General features: G+C 46.5%; 1 protein-coding gene across 1 annotated transcript in view; it reads right to left on the reverse strand.

Moving 5' to 3' along the window:
• LOC119439893 (uncharacterized) overlaps positions 1-14682 on the reverse strand; it is a 32343-nt gene extending 17661 nt beyond the window's left edge. The window contains exons 1-2 of the mRNA XM_037704867.2: positions 14427-14682; positions 13171-13325 (exon numbers count right to left, since the gene is read on the reverse strand). Of these exons, the coding sequence (XP_037560795.2) occupies positions 13171-13325; positions 14427-14522 (251 nt within the window). The 5' untranslated portion in view covers positions 14523-14682. The remainder of the gene's footprint in view (positions 1-13170; positions 13326-14426) is intronic.
• Positions 14683-18426: the final 3744 nt, after the last annotated feature.

Genomic DNA, 18426 nt, shown 5'->3' on the forward strand with positions numbered 1-18426 from the left:
CACTGTGCCACCAGCCCATTTGACGGGAAGCGGGATTGACATTCTTATCGGTGCTGACTATTACTGGACTTTGCTGTGTGATGAAGTGAAGAAGCTGCAAGGTGCACTGGTTGCAGTGAAGACCGAATTTGGCTGGACTCTACAAGGAGCGATTCCCAGCAGTAGCTCAGCTGCCTGCTGCTCAACCGTGGCAGTTCTTCGTGCCGGCGTGTTCGCTGACACAACCAGCTTGTCCAAGGAGCTTAAATCCTTTTGGGAACTTGAGAGCATTGGAATTATCGACTCTTGTGCCTCAACAAACGAAGAAAGCAAAGAAGTCATGAGCACATTCTCGGCATCGGTAAAGAACAGGGACAAGCGCTATGAGGTGGCACTCCCCTGGAAACCCCTGAACATGCAACTCGCCGACAACAAAGCTGTTGCAAAGAATCGCTTGACTAGCCTCACGAAAAAGTTAATGAAAGATGAGGCGACATTCATCAAGTATGACGAGGCTATCCGTCAGTACCTGGAGCAGGGGTTCGCGGAACGACTTCTATCAGAAGAAATCAACAACGACGCAAGCAGAGTATACTACATGCCTCATCGTGCGGTCTTTAGGCCTGACAGCCTTTCGACCAAGATTAGAGTAGTATTTTACGCATCGTCTGCCGATGCAGGTTGTATTATCTCTGAACGAATCCCTGGAACTAGGACCGAACTTGAATCCAGATTTGCTTAAAGTGTTGCTGAACTTCAGAATTCATCGCATAGGATTAACTGCCGACGTTGAAAAGGCATTTTTGCAAATTTCGGTGCAACCGGCAGATCGCGACGCCCTCCGATTTTTCTGGTATGGACATCTTCCAACGAAAGAAGACCCAGACCCTCCTATTGAAGTCTGGAGAATGACGCGGGTGCCTTTTGGCGTGACAAGTAGTCCGTTCCTCCTCGCAGCCACCGTGCGCCACCATCTGTCTACGACAGGAGATTATCCGGAAATAAGGAAAACCATCAGCGAGAGCCTTTATGTAGACGACCTAATAACAGGAACGAACACAGAAGAGGTGGCTGCAGACTTCTACCGAGGGGCACTAGATGTCATGAATCGTGCCAGTATGACACTGCGCAAGTGGAACTCAAATTCCAAGAAACTGCAACAGCTGTTCAACGATGAGGGAACCGGATGCGCCCTTGGCTACGTGGAATGTCCAACAGCAAGTGTCTCACGGGTCCTCAGATTTGTATGGGATAAGGACAGCGATAATTTGGCATTTTCCATGGAGGCCACCTTAGATTTCCTCAACCGAAACAGCAACACAAAACGATTCATTCTTCAGGCATCGGCTCGTATATATGACCCGCTTGGTCTCATTTCTCCTGTCACAGTGACAACCAAGTTGATGTTTCAGACACTGTGGGAATTGGGTATTGAGTGGGACGCCCCTCTGCCTGAAGAAGTCAAAGCAGCTTGGATGCAGTGGCACACCCAGCTACACCATTTAACGGATGTAACAGTGCCAAGGCGATATGGTAGCTTACTCAATGATAGCTCAAAGGAAGTACACATCTTCACAGATGCAAGCCCCAAAGCTTACGGCGCAGTTGTATATCTGCGCATATTCGGGGTCGAAGAAGCAAGGGTGACTCTAGTCCTCTCAAAATCTCGAGTAGCACCGATTAAGAGAATTTCTCTCCCACGACTGGAATTGATGGGCATGGTGATAGGTGCTCGACTGAGGGAATATTTGGAGCGATCCCTGAACCTCCCAATTGCCAAATGGTATCTGTGGACAGATTCATCTATTGCTCTGCATTGGGTACGAGGCCCCGCACAACAATGGAAGCCCTTTGTCGCCAACAGAGTGGTGGAAATTCAGCAGCGAACCGATCCAGACATCTGGAATCGAAAATCCCGCCGACCTTTTGACAAGGGGAGTCACACCTAGAGCACTCAAATCGAGCTCAATTTGGTGGAATGGACCTGCTTGGCTTTCACAGCCATCAACTCGCTGGCCAAGTCATGAAGGCATCACTGACATGACCATGGCTGAAGAAGAAAGAAGAACACTTCGCGTTCACAACGTAACCGTAAAGGAATCTGTCTTGCCTTTGCAACAATACAGCTCCCTCTCTAAACTGGTTCGCGTGACAGCTTGGGTATTACGATTTCCCTACAACGCCAGGCACCCCAACCAGAAATACGAAGGGCCTCTTACGACAGAGGAAATTCAAAATGCACACACCTATTTGATTCTTCAAGCACAATTCGAGGCCTTCCAAAATGAACTCCAATGCCTTCGCCGCTCGACTCGCATGCCAAGCGATTCCCCGATACGGGATCTCAGCGTCATCTGTGACGACGATGGAGTGCTGAGAGTGGGAGGAAGACTTAATGCAGCCGAGTTGTCGTACAAAGTCAAGCATCCTATTATCCTCCCGTCGACATATCCCTTCACAGAGCTAACTATCAACGCAACCCACCAACGTCTCCTGCATGCTGGCGCACTGGAGACTCTTACAGAATTGAGGGAACAGTACTGGATCGTGCGGGGAAGACAAATGGTGAAAAAGGTGCTCAGGAAATGTATGACTTGCAACCGTTTTAACAGCCATGCTGCTACTGAGCCTGTCGCCCCTCTGCCTCGTGAGAGCGTGACACAAGCGCCACCCTTTGATGTTACCTGTGTGGACTTTTCTGGACCACTGAACACAAAGGATGAAGGAAATAACCGGAAGTCTTACATCGTTATTTTCACGTGCGCAGTGACTCGCGCAATACACCTTGAACTGGTGACCGACATGTCCACTTCAAACTTCCTGATGGCGTTCCGAAGATTTATCTCGAGAAGAGGAGTCTGTCGAGTCATCTTTTCTGACAACGCCAAGACATTCCAGCGTGCTTCTAAGGATCTAAAGCGACTGTGGACAACAGTACGAGGAGAAGACATTCAGAACTTCTTCACAAGCCACCATATCTGCTGGAAATTTATAGCTGAGAAAGGGGCTTGGTGGGGCGTATTCTGGGAAAGTATGGTTCGGTCCGTGAGAATATCATTGAAGAAGGTCTTGGGAAACAGCTACTGCAACTTCGAGGAGCTCACTACAATACTAATTGAAATCGAAGCTGTCATCAACTCTCGACCTCTGACCTACGTCTACACGGAGGCAAACGAACCCGAACCTCTATCACCATCGCACTTTCTGATAGGAAAGCGACTGACCACTCTTCCTGACAGCGGTTCCGCTACAGAGACAGCTCAGACACATGGTCAACTCAATCGTCGCTGGCGCTACCGCCAAAGGATGGTCGATCAATTTTGGCGTCGCTGGCAAAAGGACTACCTGACAAGTCTACGATCCGCACATTTTGCTATGCCGAATTCGTCAAGCGCACTGAAAAAAGGAACTCTCGTTTTGGTTCATGAACACTATCTACCAAGGCAGCTCTGGAAAATTGGACAAGTGGCAGAAGTTCTCCTCGGACAAGATGGAAGAATTAGAGCCTGCATGGTACGCATGCCTAATGGAACCACATTGAGAAGACCGATTCAACTGTTGTACCCCATGGAATACATTGACGAATGACCTGAAGCTCATTCCCGGGGGAGTATGAAGAAACTGCCAACATCAGCCTCATTCTCTTCGTCAACGGGCAACCCTGTAATCCTCTGAACTCGCTCGGCAACGGGCATCCCTATCGAAATAAAAGTTCAGCTTTTTTTTGTTCACCTCACACGAAGCAGTCGGTTCTTTTGACCTGCCATAATTTCCTCATAGGACTTAAAACTTGAAGCTCGGAGTCAACTTCGATGCTGCCTATTCAAATACATGTACAACACAGAAGTGCTTTTACGAGGCGACCTCTAGACTGATTTGGATGACATTTGTTGCATTTAAAAGAGAAAGTCGAAATTCTAGTGGCTATAGGAAGCAGGGTATTGATTTAGGACCTGGATTTTTTCACGAGAGCTCTAAGAAAATTGGTAAGTTTTAATTTAAAAATCTGGTAGCCCGAGGTTAGCAATATTGTACCTTTGCATCAAAACCAGATATCGCAGTTCTGCAAACTGCATGTGATAGAGCATCTAAAGCGGACAATTTCGGTGTATTCATTTATATCTTACGTGAATTTGTTACAATGCCTAAAAGCGTTTTGCAAAAGTCCTACTCATATTAGTGGTTTAATTCCTTAAGAGCAATTTATTTAGCAATTTATTTAAGAGAAACTTAAGCAATTTATCAATTGTTACCGCTTTAGATGTACTATTACACGCAATTGATAGAATTGTGATATCATTTGTATTGAGTTACAGAGTTGTAAACTTGTTAGTTTGTTTTCTGGAAATTTGTGATTTTCAACAATCTTAAAACATTGACCGCCTAAATAAAAAATCTGCTTTCAAGATTCACTAGATATTACTTTTTTTCTTTGAAATACAACAAACTTCATCAAATTCGGTGCAGTGGTTGCCGAGAAAAACGATGCAGAACATTTTTGTACAATTTTTTTTATCTGCGAGGATGCAGGCCGTACGCTGGAAGCATGCTGGAAACAGTGATAGATGAGCGCGATAGCAATTATACGCTGGCAATGGTGGGAAGCAGCCGACAAGTGCTGTCCTATTGCTGTTAGAAAGCAATATTTTGTTTATCAAGCCGATGTTCATGTGGTTCATGTTATATAAAGTGCTAAATTATTTCTACAATAATAACTACGTGCTTTCGAGTTTTTTTTTGTTCAACTACTTTGGCTATATCGAAATCAGGTCCTTTTTATTTTTTAGCCAAGCCAAGCTAAGTGGTAGGATATGCCAGCAATGCTATGATGCTGCTATTACAGAACACATATGTGCTATTATTAGGGTCAGTTCGATTCAACCAAGTTTCTTTGCACCTTCTGCACCTATTTACAGTGCGCTGCGTCTGGGATTGTCCAAGGTACAGTGGCACACCCTGCACCACATCATCGATTGCACGGGGTGCAAGGCAAGATGCCGCCACGGTACACCATTGTACCTTGCAGCGAGTGGGTGCGCCACAACCGACACCTTTTCATTTGTGGCGCCATGCACTTTTCCAGAATCGAACAAACCTATTGCAGCGGTGGTCCACATCTACGGCGCCATTAGTTTACGGGCATCTTGGATTTCACAGGGAGACCAAATGAATATCTCGGGTTACTACTTGCAAACTCGCGCGCGTAAAAAAGCGTGCTCGGGCGCCGCCATGCAATGAGGGACGCCACGACTCCGCTGCTCCATTCATTTCAGCGAAGGCAGCGCCCCTCGTTAGCGTGAACATTTTTAACGTGACAGTGTTAAGGAACCCATGTCGCAAAAAATCCGGCGTCGGCGTGGATTTCGGCGTCCGTGGCAGAGAAAATCATCCCCAACCACCCGGACCGCGCAGGCCCTCCACGTGGTGCAAGGTTTTGGTGAACAAAAAATTAATTTCTTACACTGAAATTCGTCAGAAAAATGATCAAGTACGACTTAACCACAAGCTACAGACATGGTGGCGTCGGATTGTAATTTGAATGCACGAAAAAACATAATTCTGTTACGAGGAAACTTAAACACAAACTCGTTTTCCAGCATTTATAAAAGTGGCGCGCTGAGGTAGTGTACTTACGAAAATGCAATCCAGATGGCGCTCGCATCCTCGGCAGGTTTAAGTCAGCAAGCGAAGCGAATGGTGCAGATTTTATCTGTAGGATGTGTGTGCTAGGGTCGCGGCTAGACCGCCTAGAGCAAGACAAGGATAAGTTGGCTAAGCGGGTTGGAAAGCTAGAAAAGGACCTTAAAATCGAGCAGAAGCAGAGGAAGGAGGCAGAAGAAAAGCTAGCTAACGCAGAAATCCAGTTGAGCGCCACCATTCTGCAAAGCAATGATTAACGCATCGAGGTGAGCACCGCGAACGGAGCTGGCTCCGATGCGAGTGCAGAGACAGCCGAACCCGCCACGCCGGGAAGCAGTAGCGGAAACGTCAGTGATAGTCACGAAGGGAATACCACTGACGCGGCCGGGGAAGAAAACAAAGCCAAGGGCAAGGATAAGAAAGGCGGGTAGGGCATTGTGACTTCGGGGGCAGCTTTCGGCGATGAGGGGGAAGGAAAGCGTCGAGTTTTCTTTGTTGGGGATTCCAACATGCGTAAAGTAGAACCGGCGATAGCAGAGAGGGTAGGGGCAGACGAACGAGTCCAGGTTAGCGCGCTTCCGGGAAAGCCGATTAGAGAGGTGATAGCGAAGGCCAAGGAACGCATGTGGGAAACAATGGAGGAGAGACACCTAGTGGTGATAATGGGTGGAGTGATTGACGTACTGCACGGACGAGGAGCAGGGATCACAAAGCAAATAGCCAAAGGGGTACCGACCTGCGGAATGTTTCAAAGGAAGTACAAATCGCGGTGTGCACGGTGCCAGAGGTTGAAAGGCAGGGTTATAAAATTGAAAGGGCAGTTCTTGCAGTAAACAGGGAAATTTGGACTCTAGCTACAGCAATGAATTTTACAGTCATTGACATCAACCGAGAAGTGCACCGAGCAGGCCGCGAAGGCGCTTTTGTGGTTGACGGGATACATTTTAGTGAAAGTGTTGCAACACCGGTCGGACGTCGATTCGCGGCACGAGCTGTAGCTTTTTTAGGCGGGCCCCAGGCAATCAGGAAGCAGGATTGAGTATTGAACATAGCGAAACACCAGTAAAGGGCAGAATTAGGCGACCAGGAGTCAGGAAAAGACGCAGAAAGGATAAGAATAGAGAAGGTAAAATTTGCTACATTAACATGCAGGGTGGTCGCAAGCAGGAAAAATGGCTGGAAATGCAAACGCAACTGAATGATGAAGCGATTAGCGTGTACGCCTTGACCGAAACGCATCTACGAGATTTGGAGCAGCCGCCTGTTATTGAAAACTTTGTATGGGAAGGGTGCAACAGAATGACCGGGTCAAGGAAAGGCGGAGGCGTAGGCGTACTAATTAGGCGAGGTCTGAAGTGGCGAAGGGTAAACGAGACATGTAAAGAGCATTTATGGATTAGTGGTACATGGCAAGGTAAAAAGACGTGGCTGGGAGTAGCTTACCTATGGACAGGTAGTCATAGCAGATAAAAAAATAAGGAATTGGTCGATTGCATTAGAAGCGATATTAATGAGTTCAGTAACTCGGGCCAGGTGATATTAGTGGGAGATATGAACGCGCACATGGACGATTTAGACGGATATACTGATTACAACGGCTCTCTAGTGCTGGATTTGTGCGATGAACTTATAGTAGTTAACAGGGAGAATAAGTGTCACGGACAGGTAACGTGGCAATGCGGAAACAGGCAGTCATGTATCGACTACGCCTTAGTCTCAGAAATGGTCTACGAACAACTAGACCAAATGATAATAGACGAAAATGGAAAAAATAGCCTGGGAAGCGATCATAGACGTTTAGCATTGAAGTTTGGGCGAGATACCAGCGCAGAACATGAACCAATAGCCTCAGAGTTTTTAAAAATGAATGACGAGCAAATAACAGAGATCGCAAACAACATACAGAAGAAAATTGAGGCTTTTCCTACAGCAGTCTGGGAATATAAGGAACTGGTGGAGGTTATGCAGCATGAAATAAGGCGGACACGGCAAAACAATTGTTGGATTGGAAAGAGGAAACCACGTAAGTGGTGGAACAAGGAAATTAAACAAGCTATAGAAGAGCGTAAAGAGGCATCTAGGGTTCATCGAGAAGCCAAAAAGTTGAGATTACAAAAAGAAGAGGTGCTCCTTAGATGGAATACATACCGAGAAAAGAAAAGTGTTGCGAGTGAGCTCGTGCAAGAGAAAATTAAATGCGCAAGTGAACGTTGGGTGCATAACATTCACAAAACAGACAAAGGCGCCCCAAAAAGATTCTGGGACTATATAAAAGCACTCGGAGCTCCAACTAGAAACTCGCAAACGGCTATAAGGGATGAAGACGGTAACATCTATGAAGGCGATGATGCGCTGCGGTACATCACAGACGTTATCAGGCATAACTTCGGCACGAGAAAAAGCGTAGTTCAGACAACAGATCCAGCAACAACAGAGAGGCCTGAGAGATCAAAATTTAGCATAGAAAGCTTTTATTGGAAAAAGGCAGCAGAAAATGTCCCTAACAACACGGCAGCAGGACCCGATGAAATCCCAATACAGCTAATCAAAAACCTCGGTCCAAAAAGCAAGGCATTGCTGACTAATGCCATGGAGCAAGTGATTAGAACAAAGAATATTCCCGTTGGATGGCGTGAAAGCAAGATGAATCTCATCTACAAAGGCAAAGGAGATAAGGATAACACGAGCTCGTACAGGCCAGTTACAGTAACGTCGGTGATATATAGAATGGCAATGCAAGCCATAAAATTAGAACTGTCGAAGTGGGTGGAGGAAAACGGTGTATTGGGGAAACTACAGAATGGGTTCAGGCTAGGCAGACGCTTAGAAGACAATATGTTTGTACTAACTCAGTGCAAAGAGATTTCAGTAGCTCAGAAAAGACCTTTATGGATAGCATTTCTAGATATTAAAGGAGCTTATGACAACGTAGACAGGGAATTGTTGTGGGATATTATTCAATACGAAGGCATAGATGACGATTTTGTGGAGCTGCTGAGGGAGATATATCGAGACAACCAAGTACAAGTGGCATGGGAAGGCCGAAAAGGAAATGAAATGGTGGGAATTCACCAAGGATTGAAGCAAGGATGCCCTCTGTCACCATTGTTGTTCACGCCTTACGTCAAGGGCATAGAAAGACGACTGGAAAACAGCGAATTAGGTTTTGATTTATCCTACATGCGTAATGGACAAATGGTGCAACAGAAGGTCCCTGGACTGATGTACGCAGACGACATTGTGCTACTAGCGGACAATAAAAAAGATTTACAGATACTTGCGAATATCTGTGGGAACGCAGCGACAAATCTGGGCCTTAAGTTTAGCACAGAGAAATCAGGGATTATGATCTTTAATGAACACACGAGTAACTTCGTGGTGTCAATTCAACAGCAAGTAATACCCATAGTGAAGCAATATAAGTACCTCGGCGTACACATAAACGAAGGAAAGAATTACTCAAGCAACCACCAAGATAATCTGAAAATAAAGGGGAAGCGGAATGCAACAATAATGAAACACAGAGCACTGTGGGGCCACAATAAGTATGAGGTGGTGCGTGGAATCTGGAAAGGAGTAATGGTGCCAGCGCTAACATTCGCAAATGCCATTATGTGCTTAAAATCGGATATATTGGCGGGTTTGGAAGTTAACCAAAGATCAGTAGGCCGGTTGGCTTTGGGAGCACACGGTAATACGACAAATGAGGCAGTGCATGGTGACATGGGTTGGGCCTCTTTTGAAGTCAGAGAAGCACAAAGCAAAATTAGTTTTGAAGAAAGGCTCAGGAACATGGATGAAAATAAATGGGCGGCTAAAGTGCCCAAGTATCTCTACATGAAAAGCGTTGACACAGAATGGAGGAAGAGGTCAAGGAAGTTGGCAACCAAGTACAGGATAATCGAAACTGTAAATAGACAACCAGGGGTCCTCAGAAAGAAAGTGAGAGAAATACAGACCGTGAGTTGGATGCAAAAAATGGAAACGAAAAGGACAATGGAGATTTACAAGAATGAGAAGAAAGAAATTAGAAGGGAAAATCTGTACGATAACACAAAGGGCAGTGCCTTGCTATTTGAGGCTCGAGCCGGTTGCCTAAGGACGAAAACATATCGGAACAAATATTCGGAACTAGATGAGACATGTGTATACTGCAGTAAAGATCCAGAGACCACTCAGCACATCCTAATGGAATGCGACGGGATCCACCCAGCGAGAACCGTAGGTAACGTGCAACTCCCAGAAGCGCTTGGGTTTAAAGTGGAAGGAAACATAAACAGATCAGCCGTAGAGATCAGCAAGAGACGATTAGAGTACTGGTGGAAAAAAAGCAGGGAAAAGATGGATACGACCCGATCTCTTAAAATCATAGGCAGCGGTACAACGTAAATTTTTGAAAAAGAAAAATAATGAGAGGTATACAAAAATGCTAGATAAAGAGCATGTATAGTATACCTGATTAAATCAAGCAGGCTAGGTGACTATTTGTCGCCGCCCCGTTTCAAAGGGGATGCCAATAAATCATCATCATCATCATCATCGGTGAAATTGAGACTTAGCCTGCCTAATCCGTTTTGTACACGCGCGCGCGTCGGGGCAATAGCCAACAATTAATAAAATAATAAAAAGTGTGCTAGGGCCTTCCCATTTTAATATAAGACAACTTATATTGCCCCTGGAAAAACGTCCTCCCAGCAATTTATTTCTGTTTAAAAACGAAGCCGACTTTAAGGGGATAGGTGTAAGCTTGGTCTTTGTAAGCTGGCTTTCCCACGTTTGTGTTGCAGTGAAGCCCACTGAAAGAAAAATGCGATGCGAACGGGGCCCGATAAAGCTATCGCGTTCCACTCTTAAAGGCGAAGCTTAAGCGTCCTCCATTTTTTTACTTCGTAATGCGCATAGAATAAAGCGCGAACGCACAATAATAAAGTAACTGCAAAATGTGTACCTAATAACAGCCTACTTACGGGCAGCAATCTCACAACATACGAAGTACCAAGGTTTCACCGCCAGTTCGCGCCACTTTGATTCCTACTTAAATGGGCGAACAGCGTGCTTGAATCTAATGGTCTAGTTAACCTTTCCTTCTCTCTATTTAGCTCGGGGCTCCCATACATGGGACGGAGAAATCTTTCTCGGCACCCCTGCAACAAGTTTAGTAAGGCATTTTAAAGAATTAGCTAAAATCTAATGACTGTAGTACACACATGTTTTATTTAGTGAGTCTGAAATATGCAAAATGCTGAAAAAAAAACTCAGCTATCAAGCTTGCAACTTTATAACTGAGCAATGAAAAACCAAATCACACTTCCGTAAACTTCATATAATATTACATTTGAAGCGCACAAAATTGACATATTGTACACCGCTCTGGAATGTACCCCGAAGTATGACTTTTGCAAGACTTCTGTAAAATCGTAACATTCCACTAAACTGTAAATTCATATATAAATCCTGTCCTGCTGTACGTACATGATCTAGCGGTTGCAGTTTACAAAACTGTAACATCAGTTTTTGGTACTCAGGTATAGATGTGTAAACTACGGGCTTAATTTTTTTAACTTCGTAGTTTTGTAGAATTTTTGCAAAACTTTGACGCGCTAAATACAATATGCTTGCTGCAGTCACTGCAATTTACTGTTCTCTCTCCAAAGCAATAAATTTCATTTAAATCAGTCCAGTGGTTGTGCCATAAAAGCATTTCCGCGTTGTACACGTATTTGGATATCAGAGTTGGCAACGCCTTGCCACGATCGCGCACCCGTCGCACAGGCGGCTTCCACGTTCGCCGCTCCAAGCAGCCAGCATTCCTCCTCGATCACTCGCGGGAGCAGGCGCTTCGAGACCACTGAAGGTCACAAAGGCACTCACGCGATACAGTTCCGACTTGCAATGACTCGCGATAACAATGAGTATACCACAGAAAAAGTGGCATTATCCTATGGCCATATCAGCAGAGCGGGCTACACATGCGATGGAGCAGGCTTTCGTTTGTTCATTCAGTATATTGACCCTTTTCGCGGCGATCCCGTGGGCGCTGCCTTTTTTGATCACGTGGGGACGTGTCCATTGCTTGCCTCAACTGCCTTCGTTGCCTCCTTGTTTACAATGGAAGTGTATGACGCCGGCGCGGCTTAGAAAACCTCTGTTTTCGGAGATATCGTAGACGGTGACTAGGTGGACGACACGAAGCTTTGATCACAGCTTCAGAGAACATGAAAAAGCACTTTCGGAGCTGAATAAGCTATGTCCAAACTGCGTAAGCAGCGTATGGTGCTTGTTCTAAAAGCGGGGCTAAATATGTATTCCAAGCTATCCAAGCTTTCCGATTATGAATTCAGTCAGGATTAGTGTGTTTTGCTCTTTTTTCTTTATTCAGTAAATATTTTGAAGCAGTGGCTTGTCAGTTTCTGACTCAGTGAAGTTCCTCGGTGCGGCCACTATCTGATTATTTTCTGCCTAATCGCTCGCGGGTATGCTCAGTTCCGATAGATTTGTTCTTGCTGCGCACAAGGCTTGAAACGTAGCTGTTTTGTACATTGTAATACCTTGTAGCAAATATATTTTACAGCTAGTAACTCGCTTACTCTTGTGGACGAAACATTCAGCTTCGACCATTCGTGCGCCATAGGTGTAGTCTGTCACTTATTGTGCGTATACAGTGCGCATATATTCAAGTGTGCGCCCATTCACTTATTCTTAATACGTCGGCGATAGAGTGGGCGTAAGTTTTCCTGCCATTTGGGACAGATGTGTATAGGTAACGTGCGCGAAACTTACTATGACAGGAAGCGGCGCTACTCCCTTTGTCATTGTTTAACGAGTGGTACTCACTCCTGCCGACGTTCAGGGGATGAAGCCCTTTCTTTGAAGGTTAGCTATACAAGGCTGGGCGGATGAGCAAATTTCTGTATCCTCGAGGAAAGCCGTACATCACGAAGTGCCGCTAACACGTTCGGACAGTTGCAGCAGCGGTCCGCGAACTTGGCCACGCAGATTCATTCTATTCCTTAGCATGCCAGTCACTATTTTTACAGCCAACTACTGCACAAGTCTTCAATTCAATCCACATGATTCTATCTAGCATGATTGGAGCACAGTGTGTTCGCGAAAACTCAGTTGCATATCCGACAGCTGATCGCACAGAATTAAGGTAAAAGCGGTAATGGTTTCGTATTCGCGCGCGGTCTCTTAGGATGGCGCGCCGTTGTGAGCGCCATCTCGTTTCTCTAAAACAAACTGCTCCGCGAAAAGGGTCAATATCTACGGCGATGACGGTGCCTGGTCCTCCTCCTCGTTGTCTTAGTTGATGAATCGGAACTTAATATCGGCAGTTATATTTGGATAAAAGGAACCATGGCTATAGGCTTGCAGGCTGGTGATGACGTCATTTGTGAAATTATTTCAGTCGGAGAACCGGTGAAAGTGCACGTAAAGTGAACCACGCAGCGAGACTTGGCACTTGCTCCAAGTGACAATGGGGTCGCAAGGTTACGGCAGTGGTGACCTTGTGACAGGACTGTCGCGTGACGTACAATGTGCACACCACACCTGAGCATGGGCGCCAATGAGCGCAGGCTGTGGACGCTGCCCAAGTGTTGTCCCACCCGGCAGGCGATGCGCCGCTGGCACTCCGGGGGCAGCTGGCTCACCTGCTGCTGCCGCTCGAGCACGTACTGGGCCATGTCGCGCCGCTGGCGGAGAAGCTGCGTCCCGCACGGCAAGGTGAAGCTCGAAACGCTCACAATGGAATGAACGAAAAGCGAGACTAAGAGGGATTAACAAAACAACTTCTCAATTGCTGCGGTTTAAGCTGCCCTATATACCGTTTAAGCAAAGCGGACATCACACAACTTATTCTTTCTGCAACAGAATAAATGTAGTATACTTGTAGACCTATTCCTAGAAGAAGGAAATCTCTTGCAAACAATGGATGTGTTCTCGCTATGATGAAATTCAACATTTACTCTTTGCATTACGTGCAGCAGTGGCGCACCGACGGGGGGGGGGGGGGGTTGTAACCCCCCCCCCCCCTGAGGCGGAGTTAACCCCCAATTTTGTTTAACCCCCTTTCTTTCCTTGCGCCTTTGAGTACTGCAACTAAGATGTAAGACATGCAATCGTCTGCACACTCGCAAAAAGCGCATTTTTTGACAGTTTCCCGTGAAGAAATTGAAATCAGTGCTGTTTAGATGGTATTGACAAACTAAGGCAAACTGTGAACTCCCCCTGGCAGAGATCATGGGTGCGCTACTGACGTGCAGTATATAATACTGAAATGATTATTGCTTGTATTGTATCACCTACTACTTATGTATATGTTGTGCACCTTTTGTGCTATTTAAAAACATTATATGGTTGTAATGGTTGTAACTATGAAAAGTACTTATTATGTATGTCATGTGTTGTTTCTTTTTATAATATTTGTATTACTTTCATTACTGACCTCATGTTAAATTATGTACCTTAGACACTGTTTATCGTCTGCCGTTTGTCGCTGCCCGTAAAGTGGGGCCGAGGACTACGTCATATCCTATTGATTTTTGTCCACGGTCTTCAATATCAGTGGTGTTGAAATAAAGTGAATTGAATGCAAGAGTAATTATAAGATGAGTACAAGTCTTCACTAGTAACTGGACTTGATAGCTGTGGACATTTATAATTTAAAATTTGAGATGTCAAGCGATACTGGAGATGCAGTCCGTTGGACTAGCGGTATCCGAGCTGATCATGACGTAACAAACTCTGCGTCCAATGTGGGGCTCCTCTCCCGCACTCATCTGGCAGGGACATTTGTGCTGCTTTACCTTGAGCGTGCCGTCGCTGCTTCGACGGCTGCCAGTGGACCCGAACAGCACCTTGAAGGCCATGTCAGTGAAGTAGTTGACGACGACGCGTGCCATTTTGACGAACACCTTGTCCCACTCGGCCGCCTCGAACACCCTGAGCAGGCTGGAGAAGACCCGCCCTTCGGGCTGCGCCGTGCGATGCTGCGGCGGGGCCCACTCGACCGCCGCAGGCCATTCGGGCAGCACCGACGACGGTGCGGCAGCTGCGCAACATCATTGCACGACGTCACAGGTCGACTGTGCTCTCTCGATGTTTATTCTCTATTCAAAGCGACCCATGTGCCTGATCAGGCCTTGCACGAAAAACACAATAAAGAACAGTGTAGCTAGAAGCGAAATGGCATCTCACTTATTATGCAAAAAGGCTAACCGCAGTTCGTTGATGGTGTTCGCAGAGCGAGGAGTTTATGACAAAGTTCACAGACGCGCATCGCACAAGAACTCCGGAGGGACTGGACTACGGCGGCGATGTCGAATTGCCAGGGTGTTAAAAGGCCAAACTTTGCGCGTGGATCAATTATGAGGCTGAAAAACTGGAGTACGTCCCGTAGTAAGCACACATTAAGACCCTCCAGGATTTCCAAATACAATGCGAGGTTCCTTGAAATTTGGTTAACAACGGGTCTTGTAATTTTACAGGATAACCTTTAAGGACATGACTAGTGTGTACGTCGGGTCTACCAAATATCCCGACGCATGGGCCCCCGTGCCATGAGGCTGCTTTGAGAGTACGCTGACAAAAGCTTCGCTCACTTCCAGAGAGGGACGTCACCAAAATGCGTCCGTCCACGCTGCCAAGGTTTACTTTAACATTTATTAAATGGGCACTGTAACACGTTCTTGAACACGTTAAGAAAATATTCGCGACACTTAAGTCAATGCTGTCATGAACAAGAGGCAAATGTTATTCTGTTACATGCCACAGCTAGGCAACACCACCCACCCTTCCCTGCCCCCCCCCCCCCCCCTTTGGGTCAGAATACATCGCTTGCTCTCTCTTGTGGCTCTCGAGGCCTTTCTCTATTTTGCCGCTGTCAGTTTTGTCACAGCTAGCGCGACAGCCCAGTACGCCAACCACTGGGCGATTTTTCATGGCCGTGAGCTATAGTGGCGTAGCTAGTTATTATAGTTAGAACATTATTTCGTGGGTTAGGCAGCGGTCCTATGTGTTTGTACTCGTCGTTCCCGCTACCCGCAAACACCCACCCGCCCAATTTTCCTTTAGTAATGAGCGAAGGCTCTCGCCCCGCATGCACACCCCTTAAATCATCTACAGCCAAGCGGGGGAAGCGAAGGTTGCTAACGCGTTGCGCCCGCGTCGCTCATTCGTCGCCCTTTGGCGTCATTGTCAGACGCGAACTTGAACTTGTAGCGGGAACTGCGCTAGAAACGAGAACTGACATACACACGCGGTTGTTTTGTAACCCGGTTGTATGTGCGACGCGAATTGTGTAGTACTTTCTGGAAGCCAAGCGGCACCAGCGATTACACTGGAACCTTCGACGAGTCATGTTTAAAGCCAACGTGCTTGACCCGCTGATCAGATGTACGACGATTGCCGACTCTGCTGCATGTCTCTCTCAAATTCTTTGCCTCAATATATCGCGAAATGAAAACAAGTTTAGAACTGCGTTCAAATTTTGCATTAGGGAGTATCGCAATCGTCGGTGGATTTTTTCTCACAATGTGAAATCTCTGCTGTTCTTGCTCCTGCGAGGCAATAAGTGCTGGTGTAACTCTTGTGTAGAAATAGCCTAAAAAAGTCGCAGTTTCGCCGGAAAGGTGAAGCATCAATTGCGATAGTAAATTTACTAGTAGAGAGCTATATCGAGTAAGGATAGTGGCTTTATCGGCTGCATAAACTTGGACACATTCGCTTACCAACTGAATTAACAAGTATGGTGTCAGCGCGCACAAGAGAACATGAATAGATCACACTCAATGACCACAGAGAACCACTGTCAAAACGCTGGCGTGAGCAAACGTGCCGGCAGCAGCGACCGAAGGTTAGTGCAGTCTATCGCTTCAACGGCAACTGAGCAGCGAAAGTACAGCGCATAGAAAGGTATGATCCGCGTGGAGATCGCTTTCAAGATACGGTGCGCGCGAGAGCCCCCAGCCGCGCAAAATACTACGCAGTTGCTGGCACAGTAGAAGCCGCGCCGCCTCCCTCCCGCGCTGCCTTCCCGCTTTCCTCCTTTCGCGTGGGAGATAGAGTCGCCAGTTCCCCTTGCACCCGGTCGCAAGATGCGCATTTGGTGCCGCCGCTAAACGTCGCCTCCCCTCCCTCCCTCCCTCCCATCACCCCACGGCCTTTCGCACGACGGAACACGTCGTGTTTGCTTTCCGCCATGCTTTCACTCGCATATACAGCATACGGCGCGCGGCGACGATGTTATCGCCGTTTGACTTTATACGGAGCCTCACGGCGACGACGACGCCGTCGTCGCTATTGCTATCGCAATAAAATGAATGAACAATGTCATAAGTGACACATGCCATTACAAAAAATTGAAGGTAGTGTTATATTTGTATTGTAGCGGCTCCTCACGTTCGACAAGGTCGTTTTCACCAACGTATGCAGGGTGTCCCAGCTATCACGCAGCACGATTTGAAAAAAAGAGGAACGGCGTTACGCGAAGCCAACCTAGTGCGTATTGTTTCCAGTAGAATGGAGTGGCCGCCAGTAATTTTTTTGCGATAGCAATTATATGGACACTCCAAGCGTATTTCTGCCGTCGCCGTCGTCGTCGCGTGAGAAAGCATGCGACAGTGAGCCGGCGATCGCAGCTCAATCTCGCGCACGCAAGAGAGCGAAGCGGGAAGGAAGCGGGCCGTCTTCCAGTCGCGCCCAATGCTCCGGGGGAAGGGTAGCGTGGAGGGAGGCCACACGCTTCCTCCCGGACGGCTGTATCTTGAAAGCCGTCTGCGGCGGGGGCAGAGTCCTTCTTTCCTGCGTTGTGTTTTTGCGGATCAGTTATTATTTTGTTAATTATTTTGCCGATAAGCATATTCCATTTGTCACTATTCCTACTAACCGCCACAAATCATGGTTCACTAAAGCTTTGAAAACACTTGAGAACAAAAAAAGCGTCTCTTTCGTTCCGCGAAGTTAAAACCAAATGCTGACTCGTGGGACACTTAGTATGAAGCTGAACACGCATATCTAACAGAAGTTCGCCAACGCAAGCATTCTTTTTTTCACTCAGACCTCCCCCGCATGATAACTGATAATCCTCGCAAATTCTGGCAGACCTTCAACCCTCAGCCTACTCATACTATCCATATTTATAATGATCAGTTTGATATTCTTTCAGATTCTGAGGGCGCTCATACTTTCAATGCCGCCTTTTCCTCAGTTTTTACAAGCGAACATGAAGTCCCCCTACCTGTGTTTTCTGCGCCTGCCATGTCTACAATGCCGGCCATAAATTTTTCGACCAACGGCGTCGCGTCACTAATTGAGAAACTAAAAGTGTCTTCGTCCTAACGTGTTGATGAAATCAACTCTAAACTATTAAAAAACGCTAAGCATATTTCTGCCGCATTTTAAACTTTGTTGTTCTCAGAGTCTTTGTCCTCGGGCACTCTACCAAACGAATGGAAAGTGGGCAAGGTCGTCTCGGTCTGCAAGTCAGGTAACCAAGTTTCACCGTTAAATTACCGGCCTATCTCCATTACAAGTATACCCTCTAAAATCATTGAACATATCATTTACACTCATATAATGAACTTCCTCGATCGCAATAGCTTTTTTCATCCATCACAGAATGGTTTTCGCAAGGGATTTTCTTGCGAAACCCAGTTAGCTCTTTTCCTTCATGATCTATACTTAAGCTTTGACACCAACACATAGACTGACGCAATTTTCCTTGACTTTGCTAAAGCGTTCGATAAGATACCTCATCAACGCTTACTATTAAAACTTTCTCATTTGGGCTTGTATCCAGCTGTCTTA

The sequence above is a fragment of the Dermacentor silvarum genome, chromosome 2 (assembly GCF_013339745.2).
Source record: "Dermacentor silvarum isolate Dsil-2018 chromosome 2, BIME_Dsil_1.4, whole genome shotgun sequence".
Taxonomy (NCBI): domain Eukaryota; kingdom Metazoa; phylum Arthropoda; class Arachnida; order Ixodida; family Ixodidae; genus Dermacentor; species Dermacentor silvarum.